Source organism: Musa acuminata, chromosome BXJ2-6, assembly GCF_036884655.1.
Source record: "Musa acuminata AAA Group cultivar baxijiao chromosome BXJ2-6, Cavendish_Baxijiao_AAA, whole genome shotgun sequence".
In the NCBI taxonomy this organism is placed as follows: Eukaryota; Viridiplantae; Streptophyta; class Magnoliopsida; order Zingiberales; family Musaceae; genus Musa; species Musa acuminata.
In genome coordinates this window covers 609,586-626,222 of record NC_088343.1, presented here as the reverse complement: position 1 = coordinate 626,222, position 16,637 = coordinate 609,586, and the positions used below count along the sequence as shown (strand labels likewise).

The window sequence follows — 16,637 nt, the reverse complement described above, 5'->3', positions numbered from 1 at the left end:
CTTAGTTATCTTCGCGATTGTACTCGCAAGAGAATGATAACTCAGTTGTATGCAGGGCAAGATTCCGATCAATGTCTACACTAAAGGTTCAGAATTCACCTTAGGACAATGAATCACACCTCTATGTTCCTTCTAGACTTTATTCTTAATTTCTTCACATAGCCTTTCAGTCAGTGCACTGCACAGAAGAATCATTCATTTTTGCAAATTGTGACAACACAAAGCACCATTGGCAAATTTTTTTCCTTTTTACTTCAGTAGTTATAGATAGCCATAATGGTATTGACCATCTCAGATTCTGGTAGTCATGACTTAGGTTCTTCTCCTTTGATCAAAGCATTCCTATTGTTCTAAGCCACTAGATTAAACTTCGGCCAGCCAATAGCAATCAAGTCACCTGGATCATCACAGAATAGTGACTTTTGTCCAAGTTCTACCTCTTGGAATGCAGATGTCTAAGTAAACAACCCTCAATTGTTGGCAGAATCAGGGACTGACTCATTATACAATGATCACAAGGAAGGTTTCAAGTGTCCTGAGATGAACTGGAATGAAGAAAAAGATGAAAGCTTTAGCACAATTTACATTGGAAATCATATTAAACTTTGTAATTAGATGATGAGTTAGTATAACAACTTAGTATAACTAGATGTCCTTGTTTTAGTTAAATTCAAACTTTTGATTTCTCTGAGAGAGAAAAACAGAAAAAGAGAGATCGAGAAAGAGAAATTAATGTAGAGCCGAATGACATCGAAAGATCTAAAGTTTGACGAATTGAGAGATTATAAGTAATTAGAATAAATAAAATATTTTTATGTATTAGCACCTCTTATCTTCTTCTCTACTGTGCCTTCTCCATGATTTGTTTGAGCTTGAAAAAGTTTTCCACAAAAAAGAGGCTTTCATGGTTTTTCTCCTCTGTTAATAGGGTGTAATATAATGCATTGTAGATCAATCAAAATATCAAAGTTGATAGATTGAGAGAGTATCAAGTGATTAGCACAAAAATTCTTTGGTTATCAGTGTCTCTTTTCTTCTCCTCTATTATCCTTTTCTTCCCCAAATTTTTTTGCAACAGTTAACAGCTGGACTTGGTGAAGCTGAGAACAATAAGATGATTTTATTGCAGACAAAAAGACCAATGGAATCTTGCACAACTCATCAGAGATTTATGCATGGGAAACTTGCTTTCCTCATGACTCACTGTCGCAGCAGCAGCAGTTGTGGGCTAAGATTGCATGCTTTAGTAGACAGAATAATTGTGTCTGGGTTTTATCTGTTAGTATTGACACAGAGTGTCCAATTGTTGTTCAGTGGAAATTGCTGTGTGGAGATGATGGTTTGCTCTAATTAACAAGCCATGACTTCAAATACAAAGTACTTACTAATCAAAACTTGACAAGTAGTTCAGTCAATCAAATCTTTCATTTTAAATTGAGCTGAAGGGAAAAATATTTTATAAAATAAATTTATTGCAGAAAGATTGATTGGATAAAAGAATGTGTTTTTAACCCTTATATGAGATATTGAACTGACTGAGATTGATTTTGTTGAGCAGGCTCTTCTTAGATGATGTATGACATCTAGCAAGTGGATCAGGCCATTTGGAAAATTGTTTGCATTTTGCCTGTCTGCATTTGCTGACAACTATTCGAATTATGCTGCACTAAAATTGGTAGAACATGGTTTAGATTCCAAGACTCATTTGTGAATGTGTAATGGATGCCAAAAATATTTTCTGAGAGAAGACAACATGTATGTGTAGTCATTTCAAGCAAAGAACAGCACATATTGACCACTGGATAAGGTCTTAATGTGTCCATCAAGTGCACTGTTTTTAGAAGATTCCTTCACTGTCTGTGATTAAAGTTTCTGAACCAAAAAAAAGTTTTTTATATTAATTTCTTAGAACATTTTCTTTAAAGATCTTTAATGATTAAGCAAATTTAATAGTAGCTTTTCTAGAGAAGGTGCATAATACTTGACTTTTTGTTTATTACACAACAACATGGTATTAAAAGTGAAAAATATGCTAGAGAAAATACATTAGTTTAGGGTTTATTTACACATATATCATATTTATAGAATATAGCATATTTATATTTATAAATTTTAATATGAGATATATATTCCTCCAAATACTAAAATACTCATTTTTTTCCTGAGCCACAACATCCACATAAAAAACCCAGGTTACTCTTTTTTTTTTAATCATGGTAAATATTAATTTTCTTAAGTTAAAGAAATGTATAAAAATAAAATACCCATGATACTTACTCCAAATATTTTTAAGATCACAAGAATCTATAAATGGGATAAATATAATTTAAAATTTTGACTAACAGTTAACAAGAAATAGTTAATGAATATTAATTAAAATCACATATGTGTATATTTTAAAGGTTTTAATGAATATATTTTTTTTCCCAAAAATAAAAATAATTGGGATTAAAAATGGTGATAGACACAAATGATTTGAATCAACTGCTACAACAGAGTCAATAATATAACTACATACTGTAAGAAACAATCTGCTTTAACAGTAAAATCTTTGTCATATTCTAATAATAGTTCTTAGAGACACCAATAGAAACAGTCTTATCAATGCTGATGTTTCATCTGCTACCAAAACATGCAGCAGTTTACAATAGCAACTGCATAAATAATGGTCTCATTTTTGTTTCATCCTCTTGGCAGCAACATTTTTGGTTTATTATGTAACCCAATAGTTTTATTGGATCAGAAAAAGGGATGCATACACACTGTTGAGTCAGATTTTGGTCCTATTTCAAGTTGATAATAATCCAAAGAATAAACAAAATAAAACATAAATTCAAAAAAAATAATAAATATAAAACTTGCATGATTCAACATTATTTGCCTATATGGATGGAGAAAAACTAAGGTTATTTATCATATAAAAATAATAAAATACAGGAAAGATAATGTCTCAAAAAAATTTATAGGAGTTTTAATCCATTGTAATGAATATCTAAGTGGTTTAAGGAATCTAAAAAGTACTTATCAAACTCAACATATTAATTCAAGTCAAGAATGATATGGATAAAGATTGATGTTAGTTAGGGACCATACTTGTCGATTATAATTGTCACAATAATTGGATCCATGCAAGACTTGTTGTGTCATTGGAGTGCAAAAAATCATACCATTTAAGAGTCAAAAAAAGAAAACAGTAGCAGTGTCGAGACTACATTATAGTGATGGTAGATTCTTCCCCTGAATGCAACAAATTGTCCATTGTGTCTTCTTCATTGTCTTTTCCTCTCACACGCGCGCACGCGCATATACATTATATATTATATATATGTATACATATATACATATATACATATATATATATAATTAAATAAAAATTAGGGATATCATAAATAATTTAAAAATAAAAAATATTACACTCTCCCTCCTTAAAAATAAATTTAGTCCTCTAAATTATTATATCGCAATCAATGAAAAGTTCTTAGTCTCTTGCTCCTAAATAATTTTATAAAAAAATAATATTTTTAAAACACTTTAACAAAGAGAAATGATTATATTTTTTTAAGATTATTTCTTTCTTATCAATTATCTAAATAGACTCTTTCAAGATAAATCTTTATCGATCATAATTTACTTATATTTAATGATATAAGACATGAGCATCGATACATATAATATATATATATATATATCATGAATATGACATAAGGATAATGGTAAGATAAATAACAAAACCAATTCTCTCAAATAACTTCAAAAGTTCTAACAAATGTAAGGTTAAACTTTCATTTCTTCCGACGATTCTCTCTCTCTCTCTCTCTCTCTCTCTCTCTCTCTGGGGGAGGCTAGTGGGAGTGACCAAGTAGTAGCATGTTGTGTTCTGTATACGTGCATGCTTTGAGGACCATTTGCATGCAGGTTTCTCTCTTGTGGGGTTGCCCCCACGCCGAAAGGAACGGGACTCGTGCAGCACTCGGAGATGAGAGGCAAAAGGGTCCTCACAAGAATCTTCTCCTGTTATTATACAGATGGAGATGATCATGAAGATGATGATAATGATGCTGATGGTACGTTCATACACTAAAATGGTGGTGTTTGGATTCCTCAGTGGTGGATATCAAGTGTACATTTTGGAGACCCCATGGTTCATATGATTGAAGAGGGTTTGTACTTAGTGCACATCCATGCATGCACTAACAATAAATTTATTATCGGATGGTGTAATTTGAGGGGTGTCAATCTTGTATTACTAATCATTTCATGTGTGAAGGTGGAATGAGGACTAGTCTCATATTATTATGTTCCATAAAAAAAGTATAGTACATATTAGTAAAGTTGATTATAATCCATAAGCTTAAGAATTAGTGTTCAATCTCTATGTATGATAGCCATGATCCAATTATTTTGGACTTTAATATTCGAGTTAGAGCCGATCGATCCGATGCGTAGAACTCCTCTTAATTAAACTAAAATTGATATAAAAAATTATTATGTTATAAAGGATGACATAAACAAATAGATCATAACAAAGATAACATGATAACCCTCAAAAGATTAAGAAGGGATGATCCAAGTTTATCATGTCATGCATGAAATGGAAGAAATTCACTATTATTTTAAATAAATTTTTTATTATATTAAATAATATTCATGATGCTCATATGTAGACTTAAACTTAAGAATTATTATTGGTCCAACAATGCACAAACTCATATCACCAAAGATATGCATGAGATACCAAATATAAATATTAGATTGGTGTTACACAATCTAAGTTCTGATGATGGATTAATATAACTCATATGTTAACCAAATTATATTCCCTAGTCATTATAAGACTACTTTCCATCTCAAAATCTGAAAAATTACTGCAATAATCAACTCTCTATCTATTTATATATATATACTCGATCACAATACCACAGCCATCTTCATAAGGCAACTAATCACACTCAATCAACATCCCAACTGTGATAGAGTATACACAAAAGTAAAAAAATCAAATGTATACTGTCCCATTTAGTGAGAACAAACTATACTAACCCTATGTTTAAGAAGACTAGTAAATATAATTTTACTGATAAATTACACTACAACAATAATTTAAACTCTTGACTATGCCAAATTGTTTACCTGATACATACATTCACAATTAGTGAAATAGAAAGAGGCATGAATGTTAATAGAATCATGTAAAGAATCAGAAAAAAAATATATATATAATCATACCATAATAAATTGAAGTTATTAAACATCTTTGCCTTTATACCTCACAGTTCTTGTCATATATGATCAACACTCCACACAATAATGTACAGTATATTCCAATGTGATCATGAGGGAATAATAGTATGATGATGTGGGACATAGAATCTGTGTATTGCATCACTTCCACAGTTTATAGAAGTCCTACTCTCTCGATAAAGGATAATTATAAGGATGCATAGTAGGCCCCAATATGATTTGTACAATGCAAATCAAAACATGAATCACAATAACATAATAACATATTATAAAGTTTATCAGCTCAAGGTTTTAATTTAGGAAAAAAGAATTAGTTTAGACACAATTTCCTAAAATCCTTTGTTTTCTTGGTCTATTTAATCTAATTGAACAGTCAATTTAAGGTGTTACTTCATTCCACTAAGTTAGACACATATGATGCACCAAAGGACTCAACTTGTGAGGATTGTGAATTTAGTGGCAATAGCATCCCGTTATGGTGTTTTTTACATTTCACATTGTGGAGGTGAATTAGGAAAATTCCAATATATTGGTCTGAGAAATATTACATTTTGTACTCAAAGAAGTCCAAAAACAAAGTAGACCATGTACAATAATTGTATGTTCTTGATTCTAATTAGGGTAAAATTGCTCAACATCATCCAACATAGAAAAGCAATTTAGAAAGAAAAACTTTGTTCTTCTCATTTTTTAACTGAATATTATAGCATATGTATCCCCCCAAATACTAAATTTAGTATTTGGGGGGATACATCCATCCAATAAACTTAGGTTAACCATTTTCTACAATTACTTAAATTTAGTAAAATATCTAAACATCCCTAGCATTATAATAAAATTTCATATTTTATATATATATATATATATATCATATGAGAGTCCATTTTCCACAATTACTTGTATAGACCATTTTGGCACATAAAAATTTTTTCTGTAGCAATTGTATGATTTAAAAAAAAAACATAGATTCTGAAAAGGAAATGGACAGTAAATTTGGAATTTTCTTTTGGCCAGTCATTTCTTACTTATTTTTTAAATCAATGATCACCACTTCATAATTCATATTTTACTTGTTGTTTTATACTTTAATTTTCATGTTCTAGATGAATATAGATTATAATACCAATTGTGAATTCGAATCACATATCTATGTCTTTATTTTATCTTATATATTTTCAATATTTATGTAATATTCTTCTGTATTGGATTGTTCCAACCAATGATCACCCACCTTATAATCCTTATCACTAACTATTTTTCTGTGATTTTATTTCTCTTTTTTTCTTAATGTGAAGTTCTTCATGTTCTTGAGTAGTACAGATTACATATCTAGTGAGAGGACCATCAGGTCAATGGCAAGGTGGGAAGTGTTGCTATCGGCAGATGTGTGCACAGAGAGAGAGAGACAGAGAGAGAGAAGGTAAAACCTAACTAATCCAGTGCATGTGGTGGCATCAGGGCCGGTGGGTCCCAGCCAAGGATGCGTTACTGTTGCGCTACACGCCACGGTGGGACCCGCGACCCCCCCTTCTCTCTCCTCTTCTCCATCACCTACACCTTCTCCCCCACCCCTCTTCCTCTCTCTCTCTCTCTCTCTCTCTCTCTCCATGAATTGGTTGCAGATGCGACTGCGGTTTCCCCATGCTTTCCCGGCGTGCAAGGCAGAAACGCACCGTTTCTAATCATTCACTCCCTCTCCCGTTCTCTGTCTCTCTCTCTCTCTCTCTCTCTCTCTCTTATTTAATGGAGGGAAGAGATCGGAGCTAAGCTTTCTGTAGCCCTGCGGCAGCTTAGCCTGTCTATCTGTCATTTCTCCGAGGTTCTCTTTTGCATGCATGGAAATTCCTAATGCTCACAGCCAGGTAACTGTGGACAGGAACAAGCTCACATATGCTTCTCTACTACTCTGGTATTTACCCCTCGTTTTAGTTTTTTTTTGGATCTTGGCTTTGATGTTAAGATACTGTGGGAAATTTTCTGTCATGCATGCATGTCCTTCTCAGTTTAACTGCTGAATGATCTCACTTTGTGGGTGAAGCCTTTGGTGTCTCTGATCTTGATCTACTTGTGGATGAGTTCTACTGGTATTTTCTTGTACTCTTTCTGATTACCAGTTCCTTTCTTCCTCTGTAGTTTTTATCTCATCAAAGACATCCTTTTTCGCCATGGATCTTCTCATCCCTAATATGAGTTTGATGGGTTTTCTTCTTGCATACTTCTTAGTGTAAGCTCTCCCTGAGATGGGATTGTCCATGACCACTTTAGGCTGCTGCTGTTGTTTTCAGAGGTTCCATCTCACTACATCCTTAGTTTTGCAGCTAAACACACCACATCAACTTTACTTCTTGGATTTAGTAGTTTGGATGCTTTATCATGGAACTTCCCACTTGATGCCGTGATAAAGAAAAAGCTCCATCTTCTCACTGTACGCTTCTTTTCCAAAGGCTGACATCCCACATTGCCAGAATCATTCACAGTTTGGACTTCCTACATGCTTAAATCGCATGAAAAGAAGAAGTTTGATCTTGTAGGGAACAGATTCCAAGTTGCTCTTTAATCATCTAAATAGAAAACAATGGAGATGTGTAGTTTTCTTGGAGTTCTACAGACTGCCATTATTTGCTTCAACATGTTTTCTTCTTGTAGGCAATGGCCAGGCATCAAGTGGATGGACTACTAGTGTGCCCCAAGAACCAACTGGAACAGGAAAGAAGACCGAGGCCTCACCCAGAGCAGGCTCTCAAATGCCCCAGATGTGCTTCGACCAACACCAAGTTCTGCTACTACAACAACTACAGCCTCTCCCAGCCAAGGTACTTCTGCAAGGGTTGCAGGAGGTACTGGACTCAGGGAGGCTCTCTCAGGAATGTCCCAGTTGGCGGTGGCTGCAGGAAGAACAAGAGATCCTCCTCTTCCTTCCCTTCAAAGAGGACACAAGACCTAGATCTCACTGCCACCAGCTCCATTAATCCACTTCCCCCTACCTTCGTTCCTCCTCCACTTGCCAGTGATCTCACCTTGGCCTTTTCTGGCCTCCACAAGGAGCCACCCACCGAGCATCTGGGACTGGAAAACCATTGCCAAAGCCTTCTTCTAGAGCATGCCAGCACCGAGTCTCTCCTCACTACCCTCTCAACAAACAATGGCTTTCTTGACACTCTAAGGAGTGGCTCTGTGGATGCCCTAAACCCAAGTGGTCTAAACAACCCTTACTATGGTTTTGGTGTCCATGGCAGTGTGGAGGTGAAGGTTGGTGTTAGTGTGGAAGATAGACTTATGTTTCCTGTGGAAGGACCGGGAGATGCAGCAGCTAGGACTGTAACTGGCCAAGGTTCATGGAAGGACATGGATGAGGGGGAGGCCAAAGTGCTGATGGGCCTCCCATGGCAGGTGGAAGGAGATGGGAACATGGCTGTGGATTCTGGAAGAGACTGGACTGGTGGTGCTTCTTCTTGGCCTGGACTTATGGGCAGCTCCTTGATTTCAGCAGCAAGAACAGATATGTCCTCCACCATTGGAGATGCCTATGCCTTCTTCTGAAAACCCTATCATATCCTCGCTTCTTTCATTGTACTATTCTCTGTTTTTTCCTTCTGTTCTCTATATATTGTGGGAGTGATGGTTTAATAACTACTACACAGACTTAATCTATATATATGGTTTGTATGAATGGATTGAAACCTAGAATTTTTATTGATTCTTTGTGTCAGCAAAAGGATGAGAGTTCAATCTGAGTGAAGATATGGAGTAGGATATCTTATGTCAAAGAAAAGTTTGGTTTGCATGAGTTGCCTCAGTGCAGGTATCTACAGATAGCAGTCCACACACACACAACATTTCCTGGTACTTAATTCACATGAGAATGCATGCAGTGCATGTCATGAAAATGATTAGCTTAGAGAGAAGAAATCAGCAGCTTGTCTTAATTGTTGTTGGAAGAAAGCAGTTTGTCTGCATACTGATGTTTCATGTGCAAGTTGTTCACATCTCTCATGTTCTTGGAGATGCAGCTCGCAAGGCAATGATTGTGAAAAATAGATCTGCAAAGCTTGTCCTTTGTCTTCTCATCTTCATAAAAATATGTGCTACTAAGAATCCTCGTGATGATGATTACTCATTATAAAGCTGTAGAGATGGATGGAAGACTTCCAAGCTCATCATTAATGGTGTACAATGTAATAGACATGAGAGTAGTAGGATTCATGTCATTATGAGTTTTATGGTTTGTGTAGCTTCAAACTCAACATCTTACTATAACATAAATGAGCATTATTACAAGGACAGAGAAAAAACGTATTCATGGCTTCAACCAAACAAGAGATCAAATGTTGCACCATAAATTCAATCTTCTCAATAAGAGTCGATGTAGTGTGGGATCTGATATTTTCAGATCATTTAACATGTTCAATGTTGTTTGATTTGTCAAAAATCAAAATTCGATTACGTCTAACATCCTTCAAGTTTGATATATATATATATATATATATATATATATATATATATATATAATCCAACTCTTCTAACATCCTTAATTTAGATTGTGGATGAACTTTGGTATATATAATCCAACTCTTCTAATATTACTACGACTTTCCTCTTAATTCATTTTCCTAACATCACGTATATAAATATTTTCAAAATTGAGCACATGGACAAGAAGAGTGTCTTAATTAAGAATGATGCTTATGAAATCAAGTAAATTTTTATACAAAATCTATTGGGTCCTGATTTGAAAATAAAAGCTCATACAAAAATGTGTATCAGCTTATCAAGTGGCCTGACACCCGATTAAATGATCATTGTTGGACTCGTGATTGTCTTTTTGTTGTAAGTGAGAGATAAAATTTTAAAAATCAAAAGAAAACACTTAGATATCCATAATCAAATCAAATAATGCACCAGAAAGTTGATATAAGATTAACATAGTTCAAAAAATCTGCACCTATGTAAACAAAATAAGATTATTTAATATATAAAATTAATTACAAGACTCAACTATGACTTTCCTTGTACACTTCTAGTATAAACTCGAAGAACTTTTCTTTCACTTTCAACCTTACTCTCGAAACCCTAGAGATCACCATCAAGAGCAACCAAAGTGCTTTCACTCTCTCTCTCTCTCTCTCTCTCTCTCTAACCAAAGCCAAAAGACTCAAGGTATATTAAAAGGAACAAATCTTAATTTATGAAACAATTTTAATTTAATTATAACTCTACCAATTAATTTGAATATAGCTAGGAATCTTAAAAATACTTACTAACTTTAACGATCTCCATATTGATGAATATTTTTCTATTTTGTCTTTTGAAAAAAATTGAATCATTAGCTTGAAAATTTTACCACAACTATAAAAACTAAATCAATTCATGATCCAACACTTAATTTCAATAAACTTGTCAATGCATCTTATGTAACAGTGAAACTGAATCAATGATGCTACCTGATTCTGGAAAGAGACCTTCATTTCACCATCTTACCACCAGTAAGATTGTTCTCCTCATAATCATCTTCATCTTGAAGACCATGAATATCACTCTTTGACACTACGAACGAAGCTTGCCATTGTTGGTACCTATTATCCTCTGCACATGCAATCTGTTTTTAGTCCTAGTTTATAATATTTTCTTTCAAATGATATAACTCTTTATATAATTTTTCTTTCATTATATCCATACAACTTTAAGTAATTTTTAGAACTCTTCTTTTAGTCTCGTAATCATAACCTTGAGAATCTAAAAAGACTTATTGATTGACTTAAGAGTAGTATCCCTCGAACGATATGACCACTTAGTCTTGTTTTAAGCCAAATGACTTTCTACAAGTTGACTTTGTTTTGATCTAATACGGACTCAAATTGATTTAAAATCATCTCAATCATGACTTTGATAAATCAATCACTCGTTCGACACACTTTCAAACTTTTGACATGTTATTTATTCTTTAACATATCATTGGATCTTTTGATATTTCATTTGATTCTTTAACAAATCGTTTTATCTTTTGACATATTACCTAACCGTTCACAGCATGTAGCATAAAGTCCATTCTTTGATACATGAACCAATTCTTTAACTTGATATATAATTTTCAACACAACACCTCCAACAAAACATCCAACTCTCAAACTCAAATTTGGCCATTCGGTAGTTTGATTCTATGATTAAAATATTTTACAATATCACTTATCTTAAAGATATATTAGTTTAATAAATATATTAATTGATTTTATTATCAAAATCCATGATTCAATATTCTTGTCAGAGTAAACATGAGTAAACTAAGAAAAATTTAAAAATCAACTTTTTTTCAGAAAGATATATAGTTAGTTACCTTTGAGATTATGACAACAGCTCCATTACCATCTATCACAAGAGAATACTCATCAATCTCTTCTTCTATTTCATTTTTTATAGATAATTTCATCGATATATCTATACTCTTTGTATTTATAACACTGATATCATTCAAGGACCTAATTTTGGATCTTGACGTGCCACGCTGAGATCTAACCCTATCAAAAAATCCTCATTGTTGATCTTCATCCTGAGCAGTCACCATCTATATTCTCAAATTTATCCTTTTTCCTAATAGTATAAGACATTAAAGCTTCTTTAACCTATTTCAGAGTTATTATATCCTTCTTATATAGTATCATTTTTAAGAAAGTTATCATACATGTTAACAAGAAATGTAAGAAGCAATAATATCTTATCTTTTTCATCAATCTGCATATCATTTTTTTTCGGTTAATCCAATATTCCTTTAAATATATTCAGAAACTCTACTAAGAATTTGCATTCCTTCATCCTCATCTAACTTTTTCTTCATATACAACTCACTAGTTAGCTTTTAGCCAAATAAAACCTTTTTTACTTATCCCAAATAATATTATGATAATATTATTAATGATGCAAAAATGAATAGTATTCATGCTTTAGGCTTCTCCTAATCTTTATTGCTTATCTTTTTTGATTTACTTGCTCGTCTTTCAATTTTTTTGCTGTGTCTTACCGAACAAAAGGATTCTTTACTCTCTTATGTTATAGAGTTAAATTATTTCTTCCATCAAATTTCTTCATAGTAAAATTAGTAGAAATAACTGATGACATCCTTTTAAATCTCTAACCACCAAATCTTTTAGGGTATGATACTACTCTATTGGGAGGGAGAGGAGAATTCCAAAAATCAAAAGAAAACACTCGGAGATTAACAATCAAATAACATAATAGAAAGGCAATACAAGATTAATATAGATTAGTAAATCACTACATATTTCTATGAAAAAAAATAATATTATTCAAAGATCAATTACAAAGTCCTTCACTTATCCCAATTAAAATATGGCTCCTCATATACACATCTCACATAGATTTGAATAACTTTTCTCTTAACTCTTTTAAAAAAATAAAAAAGATTACCCATACTAAAGTATCTTAATACTATCTCTCATCAAAATCTTAAGACTTAATATGTGTTTATAAGAATAAATCTTAATTCACTAAAGTATTTTAATTTAATTATGAATCTGTTAACTAATTCAAATATAATTATGAATCCTAAAAATACATATCAATCCTAATATTTTTACTGTTCAAAATCTTTATTTCATTTTTATCTTTCAAGTATTTATTGAATTACTTAAATACCATAATTTTAAGGAAGACATGTAAACTTATTTATAATATTTTCTTCAAAACTAATCAAGTTTATGTTTTCGTAAGTCCATATTGTGCGAGGTTGTAATTATGTCAACCCTTTCCGGATAATAAATATTACAAACATGTCTAAGTAATTTAAAATAAGTTCATAACATTTGATACCTTATCAATTTATTGTAATATTTAGTATTACAATTGACAAATATTATAATTGGTGTTAACCAGCATAACTAGTATAATCATCATCTGCAAAATGCATAAAACTAGTTTTACGTTAACTAGTGAGTTAATATTACTATTATTTATTGGGTTTGGGATGAATAACATACCCAATTGCATGATCCAAACTTTCAATTTTTTGTATCCGTAGATGCATAGATTGTAATTCGGATCATTACTGAGCCGATCCGAAACAGGATCCGACCCGTTCCTACCCAATCCTATAGCACACATCACGAGGCCCAACGTGGCAGGGCATCCGAGCCGTTGGATCCACCCGACGCTCATGATACAATGTACTATTTGCCATTTCTGCGTCGTCACCCACTCGCTACCTTGTGATATAAATCGATTTACACTGGCCCCACTAATTTGCGCCAATTATATAGCTGGTATAAATACAGAAATTGTCGTCGGTATTAATCATTATTTACGCCCTAGGTCAAATTTCCGCTATACATGCGCACAACGCAACCTCTCAAACCCAGAGAGGACGTCGGTGGCGAACGAAAGCTCTTGCCTTTGAGGTGGAAGTCCTACGGGCGCCGCCTTCTTCGATTACAGATGGGGTAGTCCTATTTCCCTCCTACTTATTTCAATCTCTTTCGTTTTTTGATGGTTTAGTTGACTCCATATCGATCTTTTGTTTGAGGTGATCCGCTTAGTGTATGATGATGATTGTCTGGTTGATTTTAGTTGGTACGACCAGAAATTTCCGAGGCAATGCGTTCATCCTATTGAGAGGTAAGGGTTTGGCGTTCTGATTTCTGATCCTGGTCCATTGAGTGCCTTCTCTTGTGACTCTAAAGTAGTTGAAAAGGAAATGATGGTAGAAAAGGATGTATTGTGTCTCTATGAGGCCACCTTCTACTGTACGAACGCTTATGGACGGTCAAGTGCTGATTGGACTTGTGCATATCAGCACGTAACAAAAGCATAAGCTAAAGAGACTATCTGCCACTCGCAATCCTTCCTTAAAGCAATCATCTTTGAGGAAAGTACTGTTAGTGGTATTCAATTCTGGGACGTTAATCATCTCAGGGTTCTCTTTTTGTGTCTTTGACTATATTATATGTTATACTGTAACTCTTTTTGATGTTTGGGTTAATCCTGATTTATATCTTGCATTGTGCTATTTGTAACTGTATTATGCTACCATCACCTGCTTCCACAAACAACTCCATTTAGTGGTACTTTCTTTGGACCAACTTGGAGACTAATTATATTGTGATGTGAACTCTTTAAAACTCTTGATGCTGTTATGCTTTATGAGTTTATGATGCCGTGAAAGATGAAAAGTTTCCAGTAGACTTTACCTGACAAAACTAGAAACTTGCAAGACAATGTAGTTGACCTATGAGCGTTAATTGAGTTTGGCTGTTTGACTGTCTGATGTGTTGTCTAGTCTTTGAACTCAAAGAATAAGTTAATTAGTAATTGATGGTACAGAAGGATTTTCTTGTATGTCCACGAGGCATCTTCCAACCATTCAAATGCTTATGGACGGTCAAGTGCTGATTTGACTTGGGCACATCAGCACCTAACAATATCATAAGCTAAAGAAACCATCTGCCACTGGCAATCGTTCCTTGTTAGCAATCATTCGAGGAAAATATGCTTGGTGGCATTCATTTTTATACATACTCATGGTTGGAGTTAGACTGGTTTGTAATTTGGAGATTGTTATATTTATAAATATATGTAAATTTTGTAAGTAACTGCCTCCATAAATATTCGTGTGAGTTGTCTTGTGCTGATATTGGGCTTCACATACCAATGAAAGTTTGGGTGCTGAAGTTGAAGTTTCATTTGACTTACATTAGAGGATTGAGCAAGAGAGTCAAATTTCAATTCAACAAGGCGTTCTGTGACAGTGAAATCTTTGTTTTCGCCTGCAAGAGAGGGTTCTTTGCTTAGTGTAAGCTTTTAGTTACCTCTTTGAGTTGTCAAAATTCGTGGCTGAAAAACTTGCTATCTTGTACATTTATGCTTCATTATATATAAAGATGTTTTCTTTGTCTTTTTTGACATTGCATTATCAGTAGCTTGTGTTTTGTCTTCTCTATACCTTTTTATAGGGTTGACCATTGCTTGGTTCTCCCTGGATGTGGATGAATTTTGTTATGATAATGGTCTTATTTTCTTGATGACCCTCCTTACCAGCTAAAGGTTAGTCATAAAAATGGCATATGAAGTGTTTTTGTCTGTGTTACCAGTTGAGGGCACTTAATGATTTATAAGGATCACGGAAGATTCCAGTATCATCTTGTTTGAATAGCAAATGATCTCTTGTCTCTAATACAAAATGATTCTTATGCTGTAAAATTAATCTGTATGCAGTTGTTTAATTGTGAGTAGGCTAGAATATCAATCTTGCAATATTAAAGTCATTGTGAATTTTGCATAGATCAGCAGCATACAAGGATTAGAGGTTTAGATGTATTATCATGGCAACACTGGTAAAGCTTTACATAAATGAAGCTTTATTATTATTTTTTTTGTCTAAATTATTCCGACAACTGAAGTCTACGGCAGGAAGATGTTGTGTGGGAGTCGGTCGCAAGCTGAGTGAGGATCCAGAGGTGGGCTGATAATGAATGAAAGAATCTTTTTGCTAATTAATCTCATGGCAGAGGAATTGTTTTAGAGAAAATATGAGCAAAATGATATCTCCTTTATGCCTATTTCTTCCTTGTGAGACGACAATATTATGGCTTGTGTAGTGGATTCAAACTGCAGAGGTATTGAGGCAAAGGAGAAAACTCGTCATCCAGAAGTGTGCTTGCGATCAGCTGATTGTAAATGTAAGAAGATTGCTGATCTCGTGCCAAATGATGGTTGCTTGCATTTCATCAAGGAAAATGTAATCTTTGTTTAATTCTCTTCATCGATTTTTTTCTCCATGAACCTTATCTGATCCTGAAGTTTATACCTGTTGTGCACAGGACGAGGTGTGCATGTGGCTGAAAATTTTTCAGGTGTTTTTTCTTTAATGAATTCATAGGACATAGAGTTGAATCTCGGTGGATCATGGCAGCAGGAGATTTTCAAGGTGTTTAGCTCTGATTGAGTAGGAGAAGCATCTATATCATATGTTTCTCTGCCACTTCTTAAAGACCAGCATTAAAGAGCAGCAGTAAGCTACATAAGCAGACCTCACATTTATGAAGTCTCGTGATGTCGAAAAGATAAATACCATGCTGATGTTAGTACTGTTTTTTACTTGCATTTTGCATTTGCTGTATGATTTTGGAGAACAATGTATTCTTTGGCACCTGTTTTGTTGATTGACTTCTTTCTCATCCGTGATGTATTGTTATATTAGTGTTGTATCGTAAAACAGTTGGTTGTGTATTCTTTTTCAAACAAAGGGAACAGTGTCTCTATTCCTTCTTTCTTTTCTTCTGATGCATTAACCTCTACTTGCGTCTATGCATCCAAGAAACTAATTCAATTGCGTTAGGTTGACATGATCAATCCATAAAAACTTTCGATATCAATAGTTTCTGTATGGTGAT

General features: G+C 33.7%; 1 protein-coding gene and 1 long non-coding RNA gene across 3 annotated transcripts; both read left to right on the top strand.

Moving 5' to 3' along the window:
• The first annotated feature begins 6,838 nt into the window (after window positions 1–6,838).
• On the top strand, window positions 6,839–8,938 carry LOC135582887 (dof zinc finger protein DOF5.3-like). Of its 2 annotated transcripts, none has more exons than XM_065110403.1 (2): window positions 6,839–7,103; window positions 7,888–8,938. In XM_065110403.1, the coding sequence occupies exons 1-2, from the start codon at window positions 7,077–7,079 to the stop codon at window positions 8,779–8,781; spliced, it is 921 nt and encodes a 306-aa protein (XP_064966475.1). In that variant the 5' UTR covers window positions 6,839–7,076; the 3' UTR covers window positions 8,782–8,938. The 2 variants fall into 2 exon arrangements, with proteins under 2 accessions (XP_064966475.1, XP_064966477.1); XM_065110405.1 differs by having other exon boundaries at window positions 6,839–7,150.
• Window positions 8,939–13,568: 4,630 nt separating this feature from the next.
• On the top strand, window positions 13,569–16,520 carry LOC135614071 (uncharacterized). Its single transcript, XR_010487421.1, has 2 exons — window positions 13,569–15,982; window positions 16,065–16,520. It is a non-coding gene; the product is annotated as an uncharacterized LOC135614071 (long non-coding RNA).
• Window positions 16,521–16,637: the final 117 nt, after the last annotated feature.